The sequence below is a fragment of the Psammomys obesus genome, unplaced genomic scaffold (genome assembly GCF_907164565.1).
Source record: "Psammomys obesus unplaced genomic scaffold, mPsaObe1.curated_primary_1811, whole genome shotgun sequence".
Classification (NCBI taxonomy): domain Eukaryota; kingdom Metazoa; phylum Chordata; class Mammalia; order Rodentia; family Muridae; genus Psammomys; species Psammomys obesus.
Window position 1 is genome coordinate 4,834,068 of NW_026590767.1, and position 20,709 is coordinate 4,854,776.

General features: G+C 44.0%; 1 protein-coding gene across 1 annotated transcript; it reads right to left on the bottom strand.

The window, feature by feature from the left end:
* Window positions 1-1,439: 1,439 nt before the first annotated feature.
* Tex36 (testis expressed 36) lies at window positions 1,440-16,148 on the bottom strand. The gene is made up of 4 exons (XM_055608852.1): window positions 16,098-16,148; window positions 8,698-8,829; window positions 7,898-7,975; window positions 1,440-1,736 (listed from the first exon to the last, which is right to left on the bottom strand). The coding sequence occupies exons 1-4, from the start codon at window positions 16,146-16,148 to the stop codon at window positions 1,440-1,442; spliced, it is 558 nt and encodes a 185-aa protein (XP_055464827.1).
* Between the last annotated feature and the right edge of the window lie 4,561 nt (window positions 16,149-20,709).

Sequence of the window (20,709 nt, forward strand, 5' to 3'; positions counted from 1 at the left end):
GCACACAAAGAGCAAATTGCAAAATCTATTAAGAAATGACTTCAAACTGTGCGTGTATTTTATAGGAGAATGACAAGAAACAAAAGCGGATGGTGTCTACGATGGTATTGTTAGAGATAAAGGATGTGTGGGAAAGTCGATGCACAGACCCAGGAAGGAAACAAACAAAGTCAGCCCTGGGAGAGAAAAACAAGGACGACAGTCAGAACCTCAGGAAACGTTGTTGTTACTGTCACTGTTTATTCTTATTTTCTTGGAAAAAAAAATTCAACAAGCATGTACTCAAAAAAGTACTTTAGAGAAAAAAAAAAGCTAAATGAAACTATCAGAGATTACGCTCACATAGTTAAATATGAAATTTAAACTTAGAAATAAAGTTAGGGTATTGTCAATGTTAAAAATATACTTAGACCTACACAAGCTGAGTACTGGAAAAGACATAAGTCACTACTTCCCCAAAGGAGCACACTGTTTACATAGAAAATGCAGGGAGAAGCAAATGAAAAATTACTAGAACTCAATCTGATTTTTTTTTTTAATTTTATTACAAGTCCGGCTGTGGGAAACAAACACAAGAATTGCACATGGAAATCATTAACTTCTTCCTAGCCATAGCTAATTTAAAAGTGCAACTTTAAAAAATATTAAAAACCATCAAAGCCCAGACCCAGAAAAACAAACATGGCATTTTGTCTTTCATATGTGGATGCTATGGAGACATGGGGGAATTTCAAGGGAGATGGGGTAGATTACAGGTGCTATGAAGGAGGTGGGAGGGAGGAGCATGAAGCATTAGGAGGGGTGGGGGATAGAAAGACAGGATACAGGACAAAGTATGGGGAGAGATAACTAACACTAAAGGCCTTTGAAAATGGCATATGGAAACTTGTTATTGTAAAATCTTAAATCACCACACACACATACACACTCATACACACAAATACACATGCACACATGGAATTTAAATGAAATTATCCTACAGTAGGGAGCTATTCTTCTCCTAGACACCATAGGGTTGGAGATGAAACAGAATCAAGGGAACTTTTTGGCACCTCTGCATTATTTGGAATTTCAAAACAAAAATTCAATCAAGTACAAACTTTTTTAACTCCCCCTGAGGTAAACATGACAATCTTAGCAGTTTATTTACACATGCATGTAGCTTCAGGACACCAGCTAACGACACACATATATTTAAATGCGTACATAAGAAAACCATTATAAAAGCCAACTTATTGACTCTCAAAAGGCAACAAGAACCTGGCAGCTCTTGTCACTTTATCTGCTCAACGTTCTTAATATTTTCAACCTTATGAAAAATCACCTTATGAAAAAAATGTCTTTCAACAATTTTGGGGTTGTGTCAGATCCGAGGCATGTACTTTATGAAGGCCTGGTGAGATGATGTCACAAACCTCATCAAGAATCTTCTGGAAGGATTAGGGCTCTTGTGGAGAGGCATCCTTTGTGTCAATAGCAAACTCTTCATTTGGGTGGTTTTCCGAAAACTCTTCATAATTTTGGTTAGGAAAAAAATTGAAGTTGTTCCATTTTTCATGGTAACATTTTGGGAAGCGTCGAAAAGTTGAGATCACCACAGCTTTCTTAGGTACATATGATGTTTGGTTATTTGAAAGGCCATCAAGATGGGATGGGATGACGTCACAGTCCCAGAGATTGAAATTTCTAGAAACTTGCTGCCTTTTATCGTGGGGAATCTTCTTGCGACCAAAGCCCTGGGGAGGAGGAACAGGATTAGGGCAGAGCCGCACAAGGTCACACAGTTCCAGGTCAACAAAACCAGCTAACGACGTGCATATATTTAAATGTGTACATAAGACAACCATTGTAAAAGACAATGTGCTAAATATCGAAAGTCAACGACATCCTGACAGTGCCCAGCCAGATATAACACGTTGGACACCCTCAATTCCCAGGGAAGCACCACTCCCACTGCCTCTGAAGAACCAGCAGGTCGAATTTTTTTCCAGCCCTACAGCATCCCCCAAAGGAAGCAGGACCTCTGGTCTCTGCCCATGGCTTGCTTGAACAAGCTTTTCTGTTAACAGTTGGTACCTCACATGTGAACCTGAGAGTCATCATGTATTCAGAATTGAACATTTGATTCATCACAATGGGGTGAAAACGAAGAAAGAAAATAGATGTTGGGACAAAGGACTGAAAAGACACAGACACAGGTCACACAGGCTCTGTGCCATTAAGATGAGGTTGCCTGCACACAAGAGCCCATCAACAAGGTGGCCAGTTAGGATGCTTGAATCGGAGTGAAACAGTCTACAAAGTACCACAGCTGGTATCTGCCTCCCTACTTCACCTAATTTCAAATCCAACTAACTGGGGATGGAAATTGTGTGTGTGCGTGTGTAAATACTTAAATACTTAATCATATCTGAAAATACTTAAATCATATCTGAACTGAACATGTATAGATTTTCTTTATCATTATTCCCTAAACAACTATTCACACCGCATTTCCATTCTATAGCAAGTAGTCTAAAGGATATGCATGGGATATATGCAAATGTTGTGCCATCATCTATAAAAAACAGGAATCTGCTGATTTTGCTGTCAACAGTATATCTCACAGATACCCAGCAATAACTACATTTACATAATGGAGGGTGTGAGGAAAAGTCCAATGGCAGTACAATGGCTCCTGATGTGCACTCTGTACAGACCAGCATGTGAGTCTAGGGCAGGGGCGATAGGGGAGGGAGGCTCTGGAGGGGCAAAGAGAAGATGCTGGGCACATTACATCTTTCTGAGAAGTTATTTGAGGATATTCCAGAAACACTAAAAGCATAAAAACAAGATAGGAAAAAAGCTGCAAGGAAAAGGGCCAATAATGTAAGTCAAAATAATGAACATGTGGCCATGAAATATATTGGCAACTTAAGAGGAAGGAACAAGGGGCTTGGGGCAGGAAGAGTATGAATGTGGAAAGGAAAAGGGAGGAGGAAAGGAGCTAGCGGGAAGAGGAGAAATCGGAGGGAAGTTGCAAGATTTTAACCATACTGAAGAAATCAGGACCAGTGTCTGAGCCGCAGATGGAAGCCCCTTCAGGGTTCATCCAGAGACTGGGAGAAGCCAGACAGGCCACCAGCTATCAGCCCCAGGAAAGAAGGAAAGAAACAGAGAAAAGTCACTAAGGAAGGGGCCACTTTGTTCTGGAGGAAGTCTGCAGGTGTTTGTTTTTGTATCCAGAGCGAAGTGCCTTATTAGCACACAGTTTTAAACATTTGTATTTGAAGTTAACGATTAGAAGAAAAAAAAACAAAAAACCAATAGGATCAAATAAGCAAGTGAGTTTAACCAGTAGAGTAATGTGGAAACAGGGAACAAAAAGAGACAGCATAAACACGATGGATAAGAGGCAGAAAGTGAGTGGCAGGTGTAGAACCAAAACTGTCGGAATAATGTGGATGGCTTAAAGACTTATATGAAGAAACAGTGACTCTCCGCTGTTGCTTTGCTTTTTAACTGGGCTGCACTGTTTACAACGGAAGACAAACCCAAAGCAAAATGACTAAAGTTCGTGGAGATACAAATTAGGTATCTATATTATTGCCTCTTAAATCAAGGCAGTTGGGGAAGAGAAAGCAGAAAGATTGTAAGAGCCAGAAGTTAAGGAGGACCAGAGTGAAACATTGTATTTGGAAATTGACAGGACATTGCATCTAGGACTCACAGCTGCTGTGGTTGCCTGTGTAAGACCTGGACAAGCCCAAGCCAGCCAATGGTCTAGCATAAAGTAGGGAGAGCCCCTTAGCTCCCACCCCTAGCTGAGGAGTTATAAAGACTGGACACCTTCTGGGCAGGGAGGGTCTGTTTTCTTTATAGGTATGGCCTATGGTCAGTGAAAAACTCCAGTAGACGCTTCCACAGGTGTGTGTACACAGGCCTTGGGGGGGTAGGGGGCTGGGAGAGTGGACCTGGGAGGAGTTAGGGGAAAATATGAGGTGAATATGATCAAAACACATCGTACGTGTTTCTCAAATGTTCAGAGAATTAGTAAAAAAAAAAAAAATTTTTTTTAATTCATGAGGATGAAGAAACTACACTTTGTAGTGCAACACATGTAAGGAAAAAATGACTAAAAGCAACACAGAGACTGGGGGATGCACCCAGCGGCAAATGTAAAAGCCATCGAGATCAAAAATAAAGCAATCATGAATTCTTGTGCAACAAGACATGATACCAAACAATTTAAGGCAAACCCCCCAAAGTGCTGAAATCTAAGAGCAAAACTCAGAAGCAGAAATTGACAGACCAAGACAAAAAGTAAGAAACATTTTGCAATGTAATTAGCAGCCCTCAGTCAGTAATTTTGCAGTTAAAGGCAGGAATATAATATTTTTAATCACTACTGAAACCCTTTAAAATTAATCACATGCAAAAATAATCTCTGTCACTCAAAAAATCAAAATCACAGTGTCCTTCATAAAATTAATGTAACACCAAAAGCAGATATCAGCAACAAATATATAACCTAACAAATTCTACCCACATCAGAAATTCTAGGAATCTTCTGAATAGCTCCCAGTTAAAAAGGAAATCAAAAATTAAATAAAGACTATTTGGAGGCAAATACTAATCAGACCTTAATTAGCTCTGATTAATACAAATTTTAATGACGTGTTTGCCTAAAATGTTACTTGTTCATTTATTTGCTCATTCTGATTTCTGATATTTTCCTAATACTTACCTTCGAGTGTAAATGTTTGAGAAGTGTATTAACAAAGTACTACCCTCTGAATAAAAAAATGATTTCCTGCAGATTTCCCCAAGAAAGAGCCTTAGCTCTGTTCAGATAATGGAACAATATTAGAATTGTTAGTTAGGCCTAAATAATAATATCTTCCTGATATAGCCAAAACACCTCAAGAATATTCAGTTTTAATAATTTTACTAACAAAAATGACAAGTATTTGAATTCAACAGTCAACTGAAGAAATTTCAAAGAATAGAAAAGCAAGGGTACTTTGATTGATATTATACCATTAAATTTGAGATGGATGAGATAAATTTTAGGCAAACACGCCATTAAATGCCATGCAATAAGAAGCAGGAAGTTTGGATAGATAGACTGATAGTCAAGGTAAACTTGACAAAAAAAGCTTGTTCTAAAAATGTATCAAACCTAAGTAGTTTCATGAACAAAATTACTTAGCCAGGGTCCCTGTGCAGCAGGCAAACAAGCCCACTGAGCTAGCAGCACTGTTCTGTGTCCCATAGGCGAGTTTTCTAAAACCATCATAAACTAAAAACCCAAATGTTAATGTTATGCAGGTTATTTTAGAATGCAGAGGAAGCTGGGAAACCTCTGGAACCTTCCTGGAGGCTCTAATCACCTGCTAAGATGCATGTGCAGAAGCCTGCTTGCTTCACTAACAAGATACACAGTCGGGAGACCTGCCCACTAGACCCCGGTCAGCAGTTAATCACCAGCGTAGAGTGGTGAAGAAGGAAATAAGGATGCAAATTTTATTTGTAAATTTATAAAAATCTGTGTCGACTTTTTTTTTTTTAAGTATTTGCTTATTTACTTGTGCATGTGAGCCTCTGAGCATGTGTGTGTAAATCAGAGGACAACCTGTGGGAGCTTGTTCTCTTTTTTTACCTGGCATTCTCGCAGATCAAACTTAGATCTTTGGGCTCAGCAAAGAGCACTGACTGAGTCATCTCATCATCCCTTGTTTGGCTTTTGGGATGGACATATGTTATTGTGGCAATTTAGAAAACGTGTTAAGTGGGGTTAGAGAGAGGGCTCAGCAGTTAAGAGTACTTGTTGCTCGTGCAGAAGACCCAGGTTTGGTTCCCAGCACCCACATAGTGCCTCACAACCTTCTCTAACTCCAGTTCCAAGGTATCTGATTCCTTCTGACCTCTGTGGGTACCAGGCATGCCTGTGGTGATGTGATGATGCGGTGCACAGACAGACAGCCGTGCAGGCCAAACACTCATACACACGGAGTGAAATAAAAATGAACATTTTGTTATAAAGAAAGCAGTGAGCACTCCACTTGGAGAGGGCAGGGTGGGTATTCGGAGTCTGTACTCCATACTCTGACAAAGGGAAGCAGGTTTTTGGGTTAAGCTGCTCAGGTGTACTTGGAACGCGGTTGTGTGGAGGGAAAGGTTTCCCTGGGCATGATGTTTCATCTCAGTGGTTCTCAGTTTATTCGTTTCTAAATCAAGGATAAAAGTAATTAGCCCAAAGGAGTGCTTTGAGGTTTAAACAAGATAATATGAAACACCGCTAGGCAGTAAAGTGTTAATAAACAAAGGATGTTGCTAACAGCGCCTTTGTCATGTCGGTTTTCGAGTTTGTTGATAAGTGTTCTTGAAGCTCACCTGACACATTCTTCTTCCTAAGGTGTGACACTAGTTACCAAGCACTTAAATGCTTGGGAGCAGTTTAAGTTGAGATTAGAGACATGCAAATTCTATTTTTCTAGAGACTTAGTTTGAAAAGGAAAATGTGAAATAACTGATTAATAATTTTAAGGGACCAGTGAGAGTCTTCAGCAGGTAAGGGTTCTTGTCATTGAGCCTGAAGGCCTAAATTCCATCCCCAGAGCCTGCATGATGGAAGAAGAGAACCAACTCCTAAGAGTTGCCTTCTGACTTCCACCCATGCCCTACATATGCACAGGCACACGCATACACACACACACACACACACATACACACACACACACACACAAAGGAAATATAAAAAAAAAATCAAATTGTTTTAAAAGCTTAAGAATTGGTAAAACATACTTTTATGTTAATTGCTCTATTACATGTTGAATTGATAATTTGGAGGAAATATTGGGTTAAATAAAATGTTCAAATGCCCTTGGGCTTATGATCCAATAAACCTAATGGAAGCTGAAAATATTCTAAGCTGAAACGTGCTTCTGGAGTGGCCTTTGTGGGTTTAAAACAGAACACTTGAAGTTGAGGGGGGAAAAAAGTAGCCGCAGGGATTGGAAGGAAGGGAAGGGAATGGGGGGCAGGTTTGATCAAAACACATTATACATGTATATGAAATTCTTAGACAATAAAAAATGCATGTAAAATTTTTAAAGAAAAAAAGATGTACCTAGTCCACTTGCCCTAGCTTGGCAACACATTCCAGTGGAGAGCACTAACTTTGTCTAATGGTGTCTGTGTGGGAGCTGTGATCCAACCCCAGTGACAGAGCCACGCAAGAAGTGAAGATACATGATTCTTTATGTCTGGCAATAATCCAAGAAAAGGGCAAGATTATAAGTTTGAAGTCTTACTGAATGTCATTCTTATAGCATTGTAAAGTTGAAACTTTTTAAGGAGAAAGTTTGTCTTAGTAATATTACCTGTGTTTTAGATTTTCCTGTTGCTACTAGAAATTTGGAAATCATACTTGCAGCTTGTGCTACATATCTCTACAGCCAATTCTGTGTTAAACTGCTCGCATGTGCTGTCTGAACTTAAGCTCTCCAGTGGCAGGGAACTCCACAACCCTAGAGATAACTTCAGGAGTCTCACAAGAGACGATGTGGGGGAGGGACACTAACTATGGCCTGTGTATGAAAGGAGGCAGAAGGCTGGTGCAGGCTTGACAAATTCCACCCAACTCTGAGAACTTCAAGAGGTGGCTTTTGTTTTGTGACCTTTCATGAGTCTTGTGGAAGACCCCAGGGTTGTTTGGACACTGCTCCAGTCTTGAGGAACACATGCCGCTCCATTATCTGTGAACCTTAGAAATCAAGAGACCCATCGCTGCTCCCAACTCTACCACTGGCCTGCTTGCTGTGCTAGCAATGGGACCCTGGGCCTCCTACACCAGGCAGGTGCTCTACCTCTGAGCTGTACCTGAAGCGCAAGTAGTTTGCAAAGAAATACTCACAGAGTCAAGATAGCATCCACAGTTCTCAAAAGTGTGGCGATTGTCATGCACGGAGAAAGGGAAGTTGTTTTTTGCTTGCTGGAGAAGAATGAGGAGAGAGATGAAAAGCACATGTCAGAACCACAGGATGCCCTCAGAACTGGGGCAGAGGGATAGGGGACGGAAAGGTACCTCTCAGCTAGGCTAATGAAGTCTATCACCAGCGTGGATGGAACAGCACAGGATGAGGGATGTAGGTGCAGGAGTAGGTAGGACTTCCCAACTGGTCCCTACGACCAAATCTCAAAAAATCAGAAAAACTCTCTTTCAAAATGTCCGTCATAGGAGGCAAGGATGCAAAAGTGAATAGATGCACAGAACCAAATGCTGCCAAGGACTTTTGATAACATAGGGGCCAGCTTTTTGTCTGATTAATAAAAATGGCAAAAACCAAACCCTGGAAACCTGACCGGATTCTACAAGCCCTGCAGCTGGGTTCCCAGAAGCCTAGAGCCCGAAGTCAAGGTCCACAGTGAGTATTGATGTTAGAGCCATTCTGCTTCCCCCTTCACAGCACGGAGTCTGGGGGCATGCTCATGAGCTGGCCAGGGAGGCAGAGCATAGCTGTTAATGACCAGAGGTCCCTGTGGAGAATCCCAGCTCATTGTCTGGACCAGGAGGCAGATGTAGCTGCAGAGCACTAGGGCCTATCACAGGGAACCTGGGTATGGCAGATGGGCAAGTGGGTTAGCTGCCTGACCAAAATGCCACCTCCTCAGAGAGCCCTGGGGGCACGTATCTGAGGCCCATGCTCATCTCACCTTCTCTCGGATTTTGTATATGGGCGGCAGCTTCCTCTCTGCCTGCTGGGACAAGTACAGAGAGTGGATTTCCTTCAGGGTGGCACTTGTGATGGATTCTGGTGTCTTCTGCATCAGTCCAATGTGAGGGAACTGGAAACAACATGAGGCTTGATTAGAACCAGATACAGCTGGATCTGTGTGTCAAGGACAGGCTTCCTATGCAAAGTGATTACAACACATTTGGGGCACTTCTGGCATGCTCGGGGAATGGTAAAAACCCATGTTACTTTGAAGTATTCCTTCCAAGCAAACATTCCAAGCCACAGGGGCCTCTTTCTATTCAAGGTCCTAGCGAGCCTGGAAATATTTCCACATTCTGGCAAAGAGGATGAGTGGAGGTAGTGGGAGATGACAGAACTGTGTGGTCTGAGGTCTTCCTCTGGCTGGGGAGCCCTGGTACTTGGAGCCTAGCTTCCAGGCCATGTTCTAAGGACTGGGTCTACTCTGAAGCCTAGAGGTTGCCAAGCATGCTAGACTAGCTGGTCAACCTGCTTCCAGGGATCTTCCTGTTTCTGGTTCCATCTCACCATCATTAGGATTGCAACCACGTGCCACCATTCCCAGCTTTGTATGTGGGCCCTGGGATCAAACTCGCGTCCTTACCCTTTCAAGGCAAATGTTTTACAAACTAAGCCCTCTCCCCACCCATCTCTTCCCTTTTGAAGGATAATGACATTGGCCAGCTCTGTAATTGTCTCTCCATTCCCCCAAGTTAAGACACAACTGCACGCTCGGGTGGCTTTTGCTTGACATTGGTTCGAGGCTAAGGCGGTAGGCTGGAGATTGTATTATAAATACTGTGGACATTGTGGATATTCTCTCCAGCGATGAAGAAGCTAGAAAAGACATGGGACCTGGCAGAGCAGACAGAAGAAAGAAACAGAATGATGTTGTTGAGGACAGAGGACCGTGAGGGTCAGTTTTATGTTTAGACATTGTGACACTGATATGGTTATCTGGTATAAATCAGCTAAAATATGACTGATACCACAAATCAGAGGACTGAGAATCAGCACAAAATGAGTGGCACTGGATGCCCTGAGAACCCCAAACGTAAGTAGTTATGTTATCTGCTGTTTAACTGTGGGTTCTGTATAAACGGGCCTTCATGCCAGTGGCCTGAGTCTTTGCCTTTTCCAAGCTGCCTGTCTATCTTTGTCCATAGGTGCACGTGTCACCTGCCTGTATGTGGTTACTGTGTACCAGCGTATGTCTGAGTGCCTGCCAGTGGCTCCCGGTCTAGTATACGAAGCATGTCCTATCAATATACAACTTCCTAAGTTCCCTCCAACCTCCCAGGCTTCTGTGACCCTACTCCTTTCCTGCACTGGTGTTTGAAACTCGCAGATGTATAACCCAGCACCACTGATGTGAGAACATAACCTATAGGTAACCTACAAGACCACAGGATAATAAAAGAAGCACCACCACGTACGTCTCAATGGCTGCCCATGGGCTCAGAAGAATGGAACCAATATGGCCAGGCAAACACATTGGCCTTTACGTGTGCAGGCCCTCCTGAGGAAATGTGAGCAACTGCCTGTGGGGCTCCAGGGAACTTGTTCCCGATGAGACTTGTAATACATATGCCTGGTTTAAAAACCTCAGTAGAGAAAAACATAGGGAAACAGCCAGGCCCGGTGGCTCGAGCCTGTTACCCACTGCACAGGAAGTTGAGACAGGAAGATTGTAAGTTTAAGGCCTGCCTGGGCAACTCAGTGAGAGTGTGAGTCAACAGAAAAAGAGAAAAAGAAAGCTGCGGCTCCACCTCAGTGGTAGAGAGCTTTGCCTGGCAAGGGTTTAATCCTTAGTACCACAAAACAAGTCGAGGGGCTGACGTTCTCCCAAAATCTTCACCCCCACCGCTTCCCCTTAGCTCTTGAAGACTACTGTAAACATCCGGGTATGGATAAGCAACTCTGCATATAGGTAACTTTGCACAGGTTGCATCCTACAGACAATATACGAACTAAAATGTATTTGTAACTTTAGAAATCACGTGTGGCCATGGGGTGTGACTGCTGCCACTTCTGAACACTGCATGCTTTTTTATTTGGTACAAACTTTTCTTGCTTCCCCTCCCTCATTGTTGCCTGCACTACCACCCCAGATAAGATTGGCCCTGCCCTCATGTGTTCCCTGGGAAGGGCACTGACGCTGCTTTACAGGAAACAGGTCACACTCCCCATGCTGTGCACCTTGCTTTCCTCGCTTAATAACAAACACTAGAAAGTTCTCAGCCAGCGTACCTACATTTTTAATTAATTCTGTATTAAATTTTTAAAGCACTTTCAAACAGTTATTGTTCACGTGTATGCATGTTCGTGTTGAGGCTAGAAGCCAGCTGCAGGTGTTACTTCTCAGGAGTTGCCATCTCTCACTGGGACCCCAGGGCCTGCCAAGTAAGGATGGCTGGAAGCATCCTCGGGAATCTGCCTGTCTCCACCTCCCCAGTGCTTGGCTATAGATAGGTGCCACCAAAACCATTTGTTTATGCGGGATCAGGGAAGCAAACTTGGGCCCTCATGCTTGCAAGGCAAACACTGTGCTGACTGAGATGTCTCCTGAGGCCCTAAACAATTTTAATTGTGGACTTACTACTGCGTGCAGGATGTGTGCCTGTAGAGTGCCTGTGCCTGGAGTGAACAACTCTGGGAAGCTGGCTGTCTGTCTCCTACCTTGACAGATTCCACGGATCGAACTCAAGTTGTCAGCTTGCATGCTAAGCACCGTTACCTGTTGATCCCTGAACAATCAAATCCCTATTAAAGATAAATACAAATGGTGCAAGTGGGCTCCAAGTGGAGCCTGTCTCCATTTTCTTTGCATCCAGCTAAGTCGAGACCCTCTTGGGAAAGCCTTGAGACCAGGCTGGTGGGGCGACTGCTCTGACAGCAGGAACCATGGTTCACATCAGCTGACAACTGACTAGAGTTCATTTGTATTCTGCAAGTCTGTGGACTAAATCACTGTTCAAAAATATGACACTACCATTTTAATTTCACTCTTTTAAAATATATATTTAATGGCGATAGCATGATAGCTGTAAAATAAACCCTTCTGTTAGATAGTGTAACCGTGAAATATAGCTTTTTAACTAGGTGGTGCTGAAATTTTCACTGCCTTCCATCACCCGATGACTGAAATACTAAATAGGAAAATGAAAGTAAGTAGGGGGAAAAGAAAGCCTTTCCTGCCCAGCAACAGCCATATTCCAACCGGCAAGGTCAACTGCAAAATGACTGTCACCTCTAATGGGACAATTACTGTCCTTGCAGATGGGCTGCAGCTGACTCACAGCCAACTGTTTCTTTAATTTTCCCAACTCGTCTAAAGTTCCTTCCAGAAACTTCATGATCAGCACTATTCTTTTTAAGCTCTTAGGTGCTGGCAGCAGAGAGGACTCTTGCCAGAGGCGCAAGTTAAGCTAAGGATGCAGATGGACAGCCCCTCTCCATCTGACCCCAGCAGGCTGCCCTGCTGGGCTGGAGGCTGGAGGATGACACAGAGCACCTACTTTTGATGTGTGGATTCTCACCTTATCTCTCATAAGAGAACTTGGGTTCACTGTAGTTGATTTAACAACTACAACAACAAACTTTCCTTACTCCCTTGTAGCTTATATTGACTCTGTGAACCCATGAACCTGTAAGGCTCCTGGGAAAATGATTGCTTTCCTGATAAAAAGCAGGCAGCCTGAGAAGAGAGATGCCTTCTGTCTTGTTGTCCTTTGAGCTTCTTGTTTTTCTACCTGGAATGTAGACTCTCTACAACCTGGAAAGGACTAGCCCCACAATGAAGATGGCTGAATGGAAGGCTGAAAGGAACCCAGGGAGAATTCCCTGGAGCAGAGTCCCACTGCTAACCCACCTGCTTCTGCACTCTGTTGCTGTTTGAGAAAACACACACACACACACACACACACACACACACACACACACACACTCACACACAGATCTGTGTCTGGTTAAGACACTATCAGCCCTGCCCCACCATGCTGGTGACCAAAACCCAAACCCAGGGCGTTGTACATGCTAGGCAGATAATATATGGATAAGCTACATCTCCAGCCTGGGAGTCAGCTTTTTAGTCAGTCAAACTTCTATCCTAACTGATATTTAGATGACGGGAAGCTATTTCATCTGAGAAACATATTTTTCTCACCATGAGCCATTACAACAACAGAGACAGACAGAGGCAAGCAGATCTCTGTGAGTTTGAGGCAGCCTGGTCTACGTAGTGAGTTCAGGCTAGCCAGGACTAGACAGTGAAACCTTTTCCAAAAAATAAACATGTAAAACAAACTAAAATAAAATTAAAATGTAGCTGGTTCTATTTCCCATTTGGCTTTGGCTCCCACAGAGCCCATATTCAAATTTGTTTTTCAGTCTCAGCCTTTTATTCTAACATATATTTATACTGGTCGTAAACTTTATTTTTACTTAGACTTTTCTGTTTTATTATGTGTGTTCCATATATTACTTTTGATCTTATTGGAATAAAATAAAGTCTACTGTGTGTGTATGTGTGAATACTCACATACTATAGTTAGGAAATGTCAATTGACTATTCTGCTTACCTTTGCCCTTCTGAATGAATTATCTTGCAAGTCTTACAACAGGCCTCTAATTTTGGCATATTTCATTTTATAGTTTCAAAAGTCAAGGTTAGACAAATTTGTTTGCCTTAGTCTAAGGTGATGCCAAAGAGTGCAGTGCTGTAAATTATTTTTTAATTAATTTATTTTTTATTAATTACAGTTTATTCACTTTGTATCCCAGCTGTAGCCTCCTCCCTCACCCCCTCCCGATCCCAGTCTCCCTCCCTTTTCTCCTCCCATGCCTGTCCCTCAGACCACTGATAGGGGTGGTCTCCTCCCTTTCCATCTAACCCTAGCCTATCAGGTCTCATCAAGACTGGCTGCATTGTCTTCCTTTGTGGCCTGATAAGGCTACTCCCACCTCAGGGGAAGGTGATCAAAGAGCCAGCCACTGAGTTCATGTCAGAGACAGTCCCTGTTCCCCTTACTAGGAAACCCACTTGGAGAATGAGCTGCCATGGACTATGTCTGTGCAGGGGTTCTAGGTTATCTCCATGTATGTCCTTGGTTGGAAAATCAGTCTCAGAAAAGACCCCTGTGGCCAGATTTTTTGGTTCTGTTGCTCTCCTTGTGGAGTGCCTGTCCCCTCCAGGTCTTTTTTTCTCCCCCTTCTTTCTTAAGATTCCCTGCACTCTGCCCAAAGTTTGGCTATGAGTCCCAGTATCTGTTTTGATACCCTGCTGCATAGAGTCTTTCAGAGGCCCTCTGGGGTAGGCTTCTGTTCTGTTCCCTGTTTTCTCCCTCTTCTGATATCCATCCATTTGCCTTTCTGATGGAGGACTGATCATCTTACCCAGGGTCCTCCTTCTTGCTTAGCTTCTTTAGGTGTACAGATTTTAGTATGTTTATCCTATATTATATGTCTAATATCTACTTATAAACGAGTATATACCATGTGTGTCTTCTGCTTCTGGGATACCTCACTCAGGTTGATCTTTTCTAGTTCCCACCATTTGCCTGCAAATTTCATGATTTCCTTGTTTTTAATTGCCGAGTAGTATTCCTTTGTGTAAATGTACCACAATTTCTGTATCCATTCCTCAGTTGAGGGACATCTGGGTTTTTTCCAGATTCTGGCTATTACAAATAAAGCTGCTACAAACATGGTTAAGCAAATGTCCTTGTTGTATATTTGAACATATTTTGGATATATGCCTAAGAACCAAATTTGCCCACACCTCCTCCATTTTTCTTTTTCTTTTAAACAAACAAAAATTTCAGTTGGGGAGATAGATGTATTGTTAAGTAAAGCTCCTGGCTCTTGCCATGCAAGTTTGAGGACCAGAGTCCCAACACCCATAAAAGCCAGGCTGGAGAGGCAGCCCACCTGTCATCCCAGCACTCAAGAGGCAGAGACAGAATCCCCAGAACAAGATGACTGTTTAACTAACCCAACAGCCAGCTACAGATTCAAGAGAGAGATTCTACAATGTGAAAGGTGAAGAGTTATTGAGGTAGACACTTGACATCATCATTTGAACCCCCCCACAAATGTATGTCCACAGCACCTGTCCACACACATGAACATACTCATACCCTACTCACATACATGTGCAAAAAAGCCACACATAGCTACCCCCACCCCCATATTATTGCCTAAAAGCTTTGAACACAAATCTTTTCTCAGATTCTGCCTCTTGTTTTGAGAGTAAAAGAGGACATAGGGAGTCCCCTTTGTGAAGAAGGTGTAGAAATTGGAAATGGAAAACTAACTATACATGCGATATGCATATTAAAGAGGAAACGAGACATTTTGGGGGCCAAGCTGCAAATGTTTCCAGAAGACACTAGAACAACACTCCCAACTGGGCTGCCTGTAAAATCAACAGACGGAGGTCTTGCCTGAAGGATAGCTTGAGCCCAGGAGTCTGAGGTATGATCAAAACAGGTAAACGACACACTTCTAGGCTCTGTCCATTTCATAGTCTGGTGACGGGAATTAGATAGGACTTGCTGGGAGTTTAAGAATATATCAACAAATCCTGGGTATGCCTTCTACACTGGATCCTAGTCTAGGTAGTTATGGAGTACAATTGAAAAATGACAAAGGCCCCGTGGAGCTTCTGTTCTAGGAAAAGGAGACAGCTCACAATATGGTAAGGGATAGAGAAGATAGGTGTGCAGAAATAGGAAATGCAAATGCAGAGCAGGCAGCTCTGCCCCCCAGTGAACATGCTCAAGGGCCCATCCTGTGCCAAGCATATACCTGCTTTCCCCCCTTCTTCCTCTCCCCTTCCCCCTTTCTTCCTTCCACCTTTTTGCTTTTCCTCCTTCCTTCTCTCCTTCCCTCTCTTCTTTCTTCATTCCCACATTTTCATCCCTTCTGTAACCCATGCCTCCCTCCTTTCTCTCTGTCCTTCCTCTTTTTGTAGCTTTATTTTTCTGAGAGTGTGTCTTGTTAAGTAGCCTAGGGTGCCTTAGAGCTCTCCATCTTCCTGCCTCAGCCTCTCAAAGCTTGAACTGTCTCCCTCAGATTCAAGTGCGTTCATTCAGTCCTGAGAGGATTGCTGAGCTTCCCACTGACAGGAAAAGAAACCAAAGCCAAGGAAAGGGACTCCTCACAGGTCAGGCTACTATAGGTAGCAGAAGGGAATCCAACAGACAGGGGTCTTGCCAGGAGGATAGCTTGACCCCAGGAGACTAAGGTATGATCAAAATGGGTAAATGACACAGTCCTAGGCTCTGTCCATGTCATAGTCAGATGCCAGAAATTGGACAGGTTTCATGAGAAACCTTCCAGGAATGCCATCCTCCTTACCCATCTTCCATCCTTGTCTAAAGGTGGGTTGAAACGCCTCCCTTTGGCCATTCTCTTCCAGGAGCTGAATGTGCTGAGGTGAGGTTGGCTCATAAGCTTGACACATCTGAAAAGCTCCCCAACCCTAGTCCCAGATATTCTCAGTTGCTTCCCAGGCAGGAAGGTGGAGACTGCCTACTACGGTCATAAAATGAGAGCAGAGCCTTCTAAGTTCACAATGGGCAGTGCCTTCTAAGTTCCGAGGGAGGGTTCTTGCCACTTGTTCCTGGCATCAGGTTCCCCAATCATGCGCCTAGCTCTAACCACCAGATCCCAGCTGAAGAAGTCCTAAAATCAACCCAAGAGGTGAAGACAACATGGCGCTGGAAACACAACGAACATTTTTCACCCTCTTGGATCCAACTTTGCATTAATGTCCTCGTGGTAACCACCTGTTTCAGTCTCTTCGTTTTCAGAAAACTAACCTGAGTCCTACACTGGAGTTGACTTTGTTCACATCAGCACTGCTGCTGCACTTGGACCAAAGCAGCCCCCATCTCCTTCCACAGTTTTCTCTGTGTCCCAGCTCAGACCTAACAATGCTCTACACACCCCCAGGCTCACCCACCTTCTTGGCACAGCATAGATGTCACAATGAGAAAGCATTTGTGCATAACCGTGTTCCTGCTTGAATGGAAGGGTGTCCTGAGGCATGGGAGAGAGGTGCTGTCATTCTTTACAGTACAGGCGTGGCAGAAAAAGAAAGATGCTTGCCATCTCTTCCTGAGCACTGTGGTCATGGGACTCCAGGAAATACTTAGTAACTCAAAAGCACACAGGAAAATTAAGAACGGACACAATGAACATACTTCAATGTTTCCTAAATGCTTCCATGTTACTTAAATGACTTCCACATCATCCCTAAGAGCTGTGCTGATTATTTCCCACCCATGTGTGCCTAGCACACTGCCGATTCATTTTCCATCTCACCCTGCTGTGCACCCTGGGGTCTGATGTGTAAAACCTGCATAACCTATTCTAGTGTTTGTCTCAGAGTTAATGAATTCATCCAGGAGGGAGGCCCTGATGGGGACTGGAAAGGCAGGAGGCATCAGGTGCCTCTGTGGTAGATGACACCCGGTTCTCGGGGAGAGTAGCAGCCTCACTGGGGTTGGCTAATTTCCGTGGTCTGAGGGCTTCTGCTGTGGTGGGTTTCAAGCTTCTAGTATCACTGAGCATGGGATAGAGAAGCACTGTATGCATAGTCTCTAATATACTACAGAGTCAAATTGCTGAGCTCCCCAGCTCCTCCTCTACAAAGCCATGATTTGGAAGCAGCAATGCATCTCTGTACACATACATGGCTCTAGCTTCACAACCACAGTTCTCCCTGTTAAGGGCTCCCTTTGGCTTCAGGATGCACCAGGCCTCCTGCTACTGCTGCTTCGGAGAGCTGTTCCCTCCTTGTCGGTTCCTGTGATGCTGCCCACAGCTCTTGGCAGAGACTTCCCTTGCTCCCCCTCCCTCCCTCCCTTCCTTCTTTTCTCTCTCTCTCTCTCTCTCTCTCTCTCTCTCTCTCTCTGAATGTACATGTGAGTGCACATATGGAGGTCAGAGGTCAATATCAGGTGTCTTCCTCTACCATTTTGTCCCCTTTTTTTTTGAGACAAGGGTTCTCACTGAACCTGAAGCTCACTGTTTTGGGCTGGACTACCGAGCAGAAAGTCTCTAGGATTTGCTTGTCTGCACATCCCCAGGGCTGGAATCACAGTTGCACAGCAGAGTGCCTGACTTTTACATGGGGGCTAGGCACATGAACTCGGGTCCCCACGATTGCTCGGGGGAGTACTACTCCCTGAGCCATCTCCACATTCCTCCCTCTTCTGTCTTGGAATGTACCATCAGTCTTCATAGCTGGACATTAATATAAACTGAGCAGGTGTCGGTAACTGTCTGCATTGGCAAGGCGGGAATGGCACCCCGGGAAGCGAAGTGACTCAACATGGCTGCACAGCGGTAGATAATAGAATCATGTTGGACCCAGATACGCTAAAGCCAATTTTTGGGGGCAGCTTCAAGCAGGATAGTTTAGTTGTAGTCCTCTACTTGCTAGACAGAAAGACAGTGACTCTTTAAAAAAAAAAAAAATCGATCCTTCCATAAATATTACTGCAAACTCACTGCAGGCCAGTCCCATTGCAGCCACCAACATCAGCTCTCGTTAAATAGCAAATACGGCTTCAGCAACACATCCAAAAAGCAGTGTCCCCTAGTCGTGGAATAATCCACATTATTTTCATTGAACTGTCTTCAACATGTATACAAATGGTTTCACCCTGTGTGTTATTTTACATGATAGCTTTGGTGGGCTCTGAAGTTCAGATAGTCTCCATCCAAAGCGGTCAAGAGTCTGTAAGAGGCCCAGTCTCTGTCATGCGTTTCTCCTGCTGGAAGCTATTCCTTGTTTAAGAGGATGATTTGATCCTCTCCACCTCCACCTCCCAAGTCTGTGAGCCGCTGTGTGCCTCCATGCCACCACTATACGCTTTTTAAGAGATTTCCAGAAAAAGTTTTGCTGGTAGCTGTTGTGTGCTAGATCCAGTGATAGATGCCTTAGAGGCTGTCTTGGCTCTCATGAAGCTGGCTGGCTAATGGAGAGACAGACTTTACTGCACAGGTAGCTGGTTATAACCATGAGAGGTACAGGTTCCCTGAGACTATCTGGCAGAGGAGCCTAAATGAATCTGGAATGTGATAAGGAAATAAAGAATGGCTTCAGTGAGCTCAGGGAGGTGGGAGAAAACAGCCCAGGCAGATGGGCAGCCTGCTGGAGGCCTGATGTCCAGAGGAGTTCTCTCACTAAAGAACAGAAGATCTCTGTTCTTTTAAAGGACAGGGTAGCTTGAACACATTGGAGAAAGCCATGCATGGGTTGGAGCAGAGGCTGGGTGGGAGAGCAAAGAGGCAGGTCACCCAGGCAGTCCTGAGAGCTACAAACAGGCTGCTACCCTCTATGACCTTGACCAGCTGACCAAAGCCAATGGGAGGCAGCGATGTGAACATGGGTGAGCTGAACTGGAGAGATGACTCGCCCTGAAAAGTGCTTGCCTTACAAGCAGGAAAGCCAGAACCAAATTCCAAAACCCACATTTTCAAAAGCTGCGAGCAGTGGCGTGCTTATGATCTCAGCAGGGAGGAAGTAGAGAAAACAGATCCCTGGCTCTCGATGGCCAGTCAGCCACACCCAGTGAATAAGCTTCAGGCTAGAGGGAGACCCTGACTCAAAATACGGTAAATAATGCCTGAAAAGTGGCACCCAGATTCCACATGAATGAGCATACATGTGCTTGTATAATCACACATGTGTGCACAGGCGCACGCACAAACAGAAAAGAATTAGGAAATGACAACAAAACAAGCTTTAGCTTTCTGAAGGAAAGAGTTTTGTGTCTATATGTACGTGCATTTGTGTGTATCCATGTGTATATACATGTGGGACATAACATGTATAAACATACATGTGCATGTATGTTTGCACATGTGTGTGCATGTGTGTGTTGGCATGCACACATGTAGGGAATGAAGGAGTAGAGGTCTACTTCTGGTATCTTCTGTCGCTTTCTACCTTACTGAGACAGGGTCTCTCACTGAAGCTGGTGCTTGCTATTTCAGCTAAAGTGCCTGGCCAGGAGTACCGGATGGTCCTGTTTCCTCCCACCTCTTCCTCCAGCACTGGGGCCACATGTGTGGGCCACCACTTCTAACTTTTATGTGAACTTGAGGCACCTGAACTCAGGTCCCCATGGCTAGCCCAACAAATGCTTTACCCACTGAGCCAGCCCCAAGCCTCAAAAACATTTACCTCTGGGGAGAGAAAGAAGCCTTATCTTTAAATGCCCATGTGGGCATGCCTAGTTTGTTGCTATCTCTTCCTCTGCTTCTCTGGTTCACTGTTAGATAAGTCTGAATGGAAGCATCATGCTCCAAATGCCTGCTTCACCTCTAGAAAGGAGGGATGCTAGTTTTTTGTTTGGTTGGTTGGTTTGATTTATAAAGGGTCTTGTGTATCCCAAGCTGGCCTCAAACTTTCTCTACAGCTGAGGATGATGTCGAACTTTTAATCCTCCTGGCCCTTCCTTCTAAGTGCTGGGATTAACAGGCATGTGCCACTACAACAGCTGCTTTTGTGTTCACAGATCAAATGGGATAGCTCTCCAAAATCCCAGAATAAATGACAGCAGTAATTACACGTGTGACTCAAAATGAAGCTCTAAGATGGAAAACAGCAGCCCTGGAATTTTGAAACAAAACAGCAAAATAAATATCTCTTTCAGCTAAAGAGAAAATAAACAGTGGCTTGGAACGTGGCAAGAAGTTCGTTGCCACCCCACAGAGGCACAGGGGAGAAGCAGGGCAGGCAGAGTCTCTAAACAAAAGACTTTTAAAAACCACCTGATCCTCTTATTTCGTACTATAAAACATAATGGAGATTTCATCAAGTTGGCAGGAAATCGTGAGCTAATAAAAGAGCCTTGTTACAAAGATAATAAGACAAAGTCATAAAAGACAGACTTGGGCTGAATCCTGGCTCTCAGCCTCGATCTGCAGCTCCACGGGAACGCAGGGTTCATCA

Bases quoted from the DNA above. Each gene is read 5' to 3' on its own strand.
- Tex36 (XM_055608852.1), bottom strand. From the start codon at position 16,148: ATGGCCAAAGGGAGGCGTTTCAACCCACCTTTAGACAAGGATGGAAGA. The intron at 7,976-8,697 runs GTGAGATGAGCA...ATTCTTCTCCAG, and splicing joins TATACAAAATCCGAGAGAAG to CAAGCAAAAAACAACTTCCC. The intron at 1,737-7,897 runs GTGAGTATTTCT...CCTCCTCCCCAG, and splicing joins GTGGATGCTATCTTGACTCT to GGCTTTGGTCGCAAGAAGAT.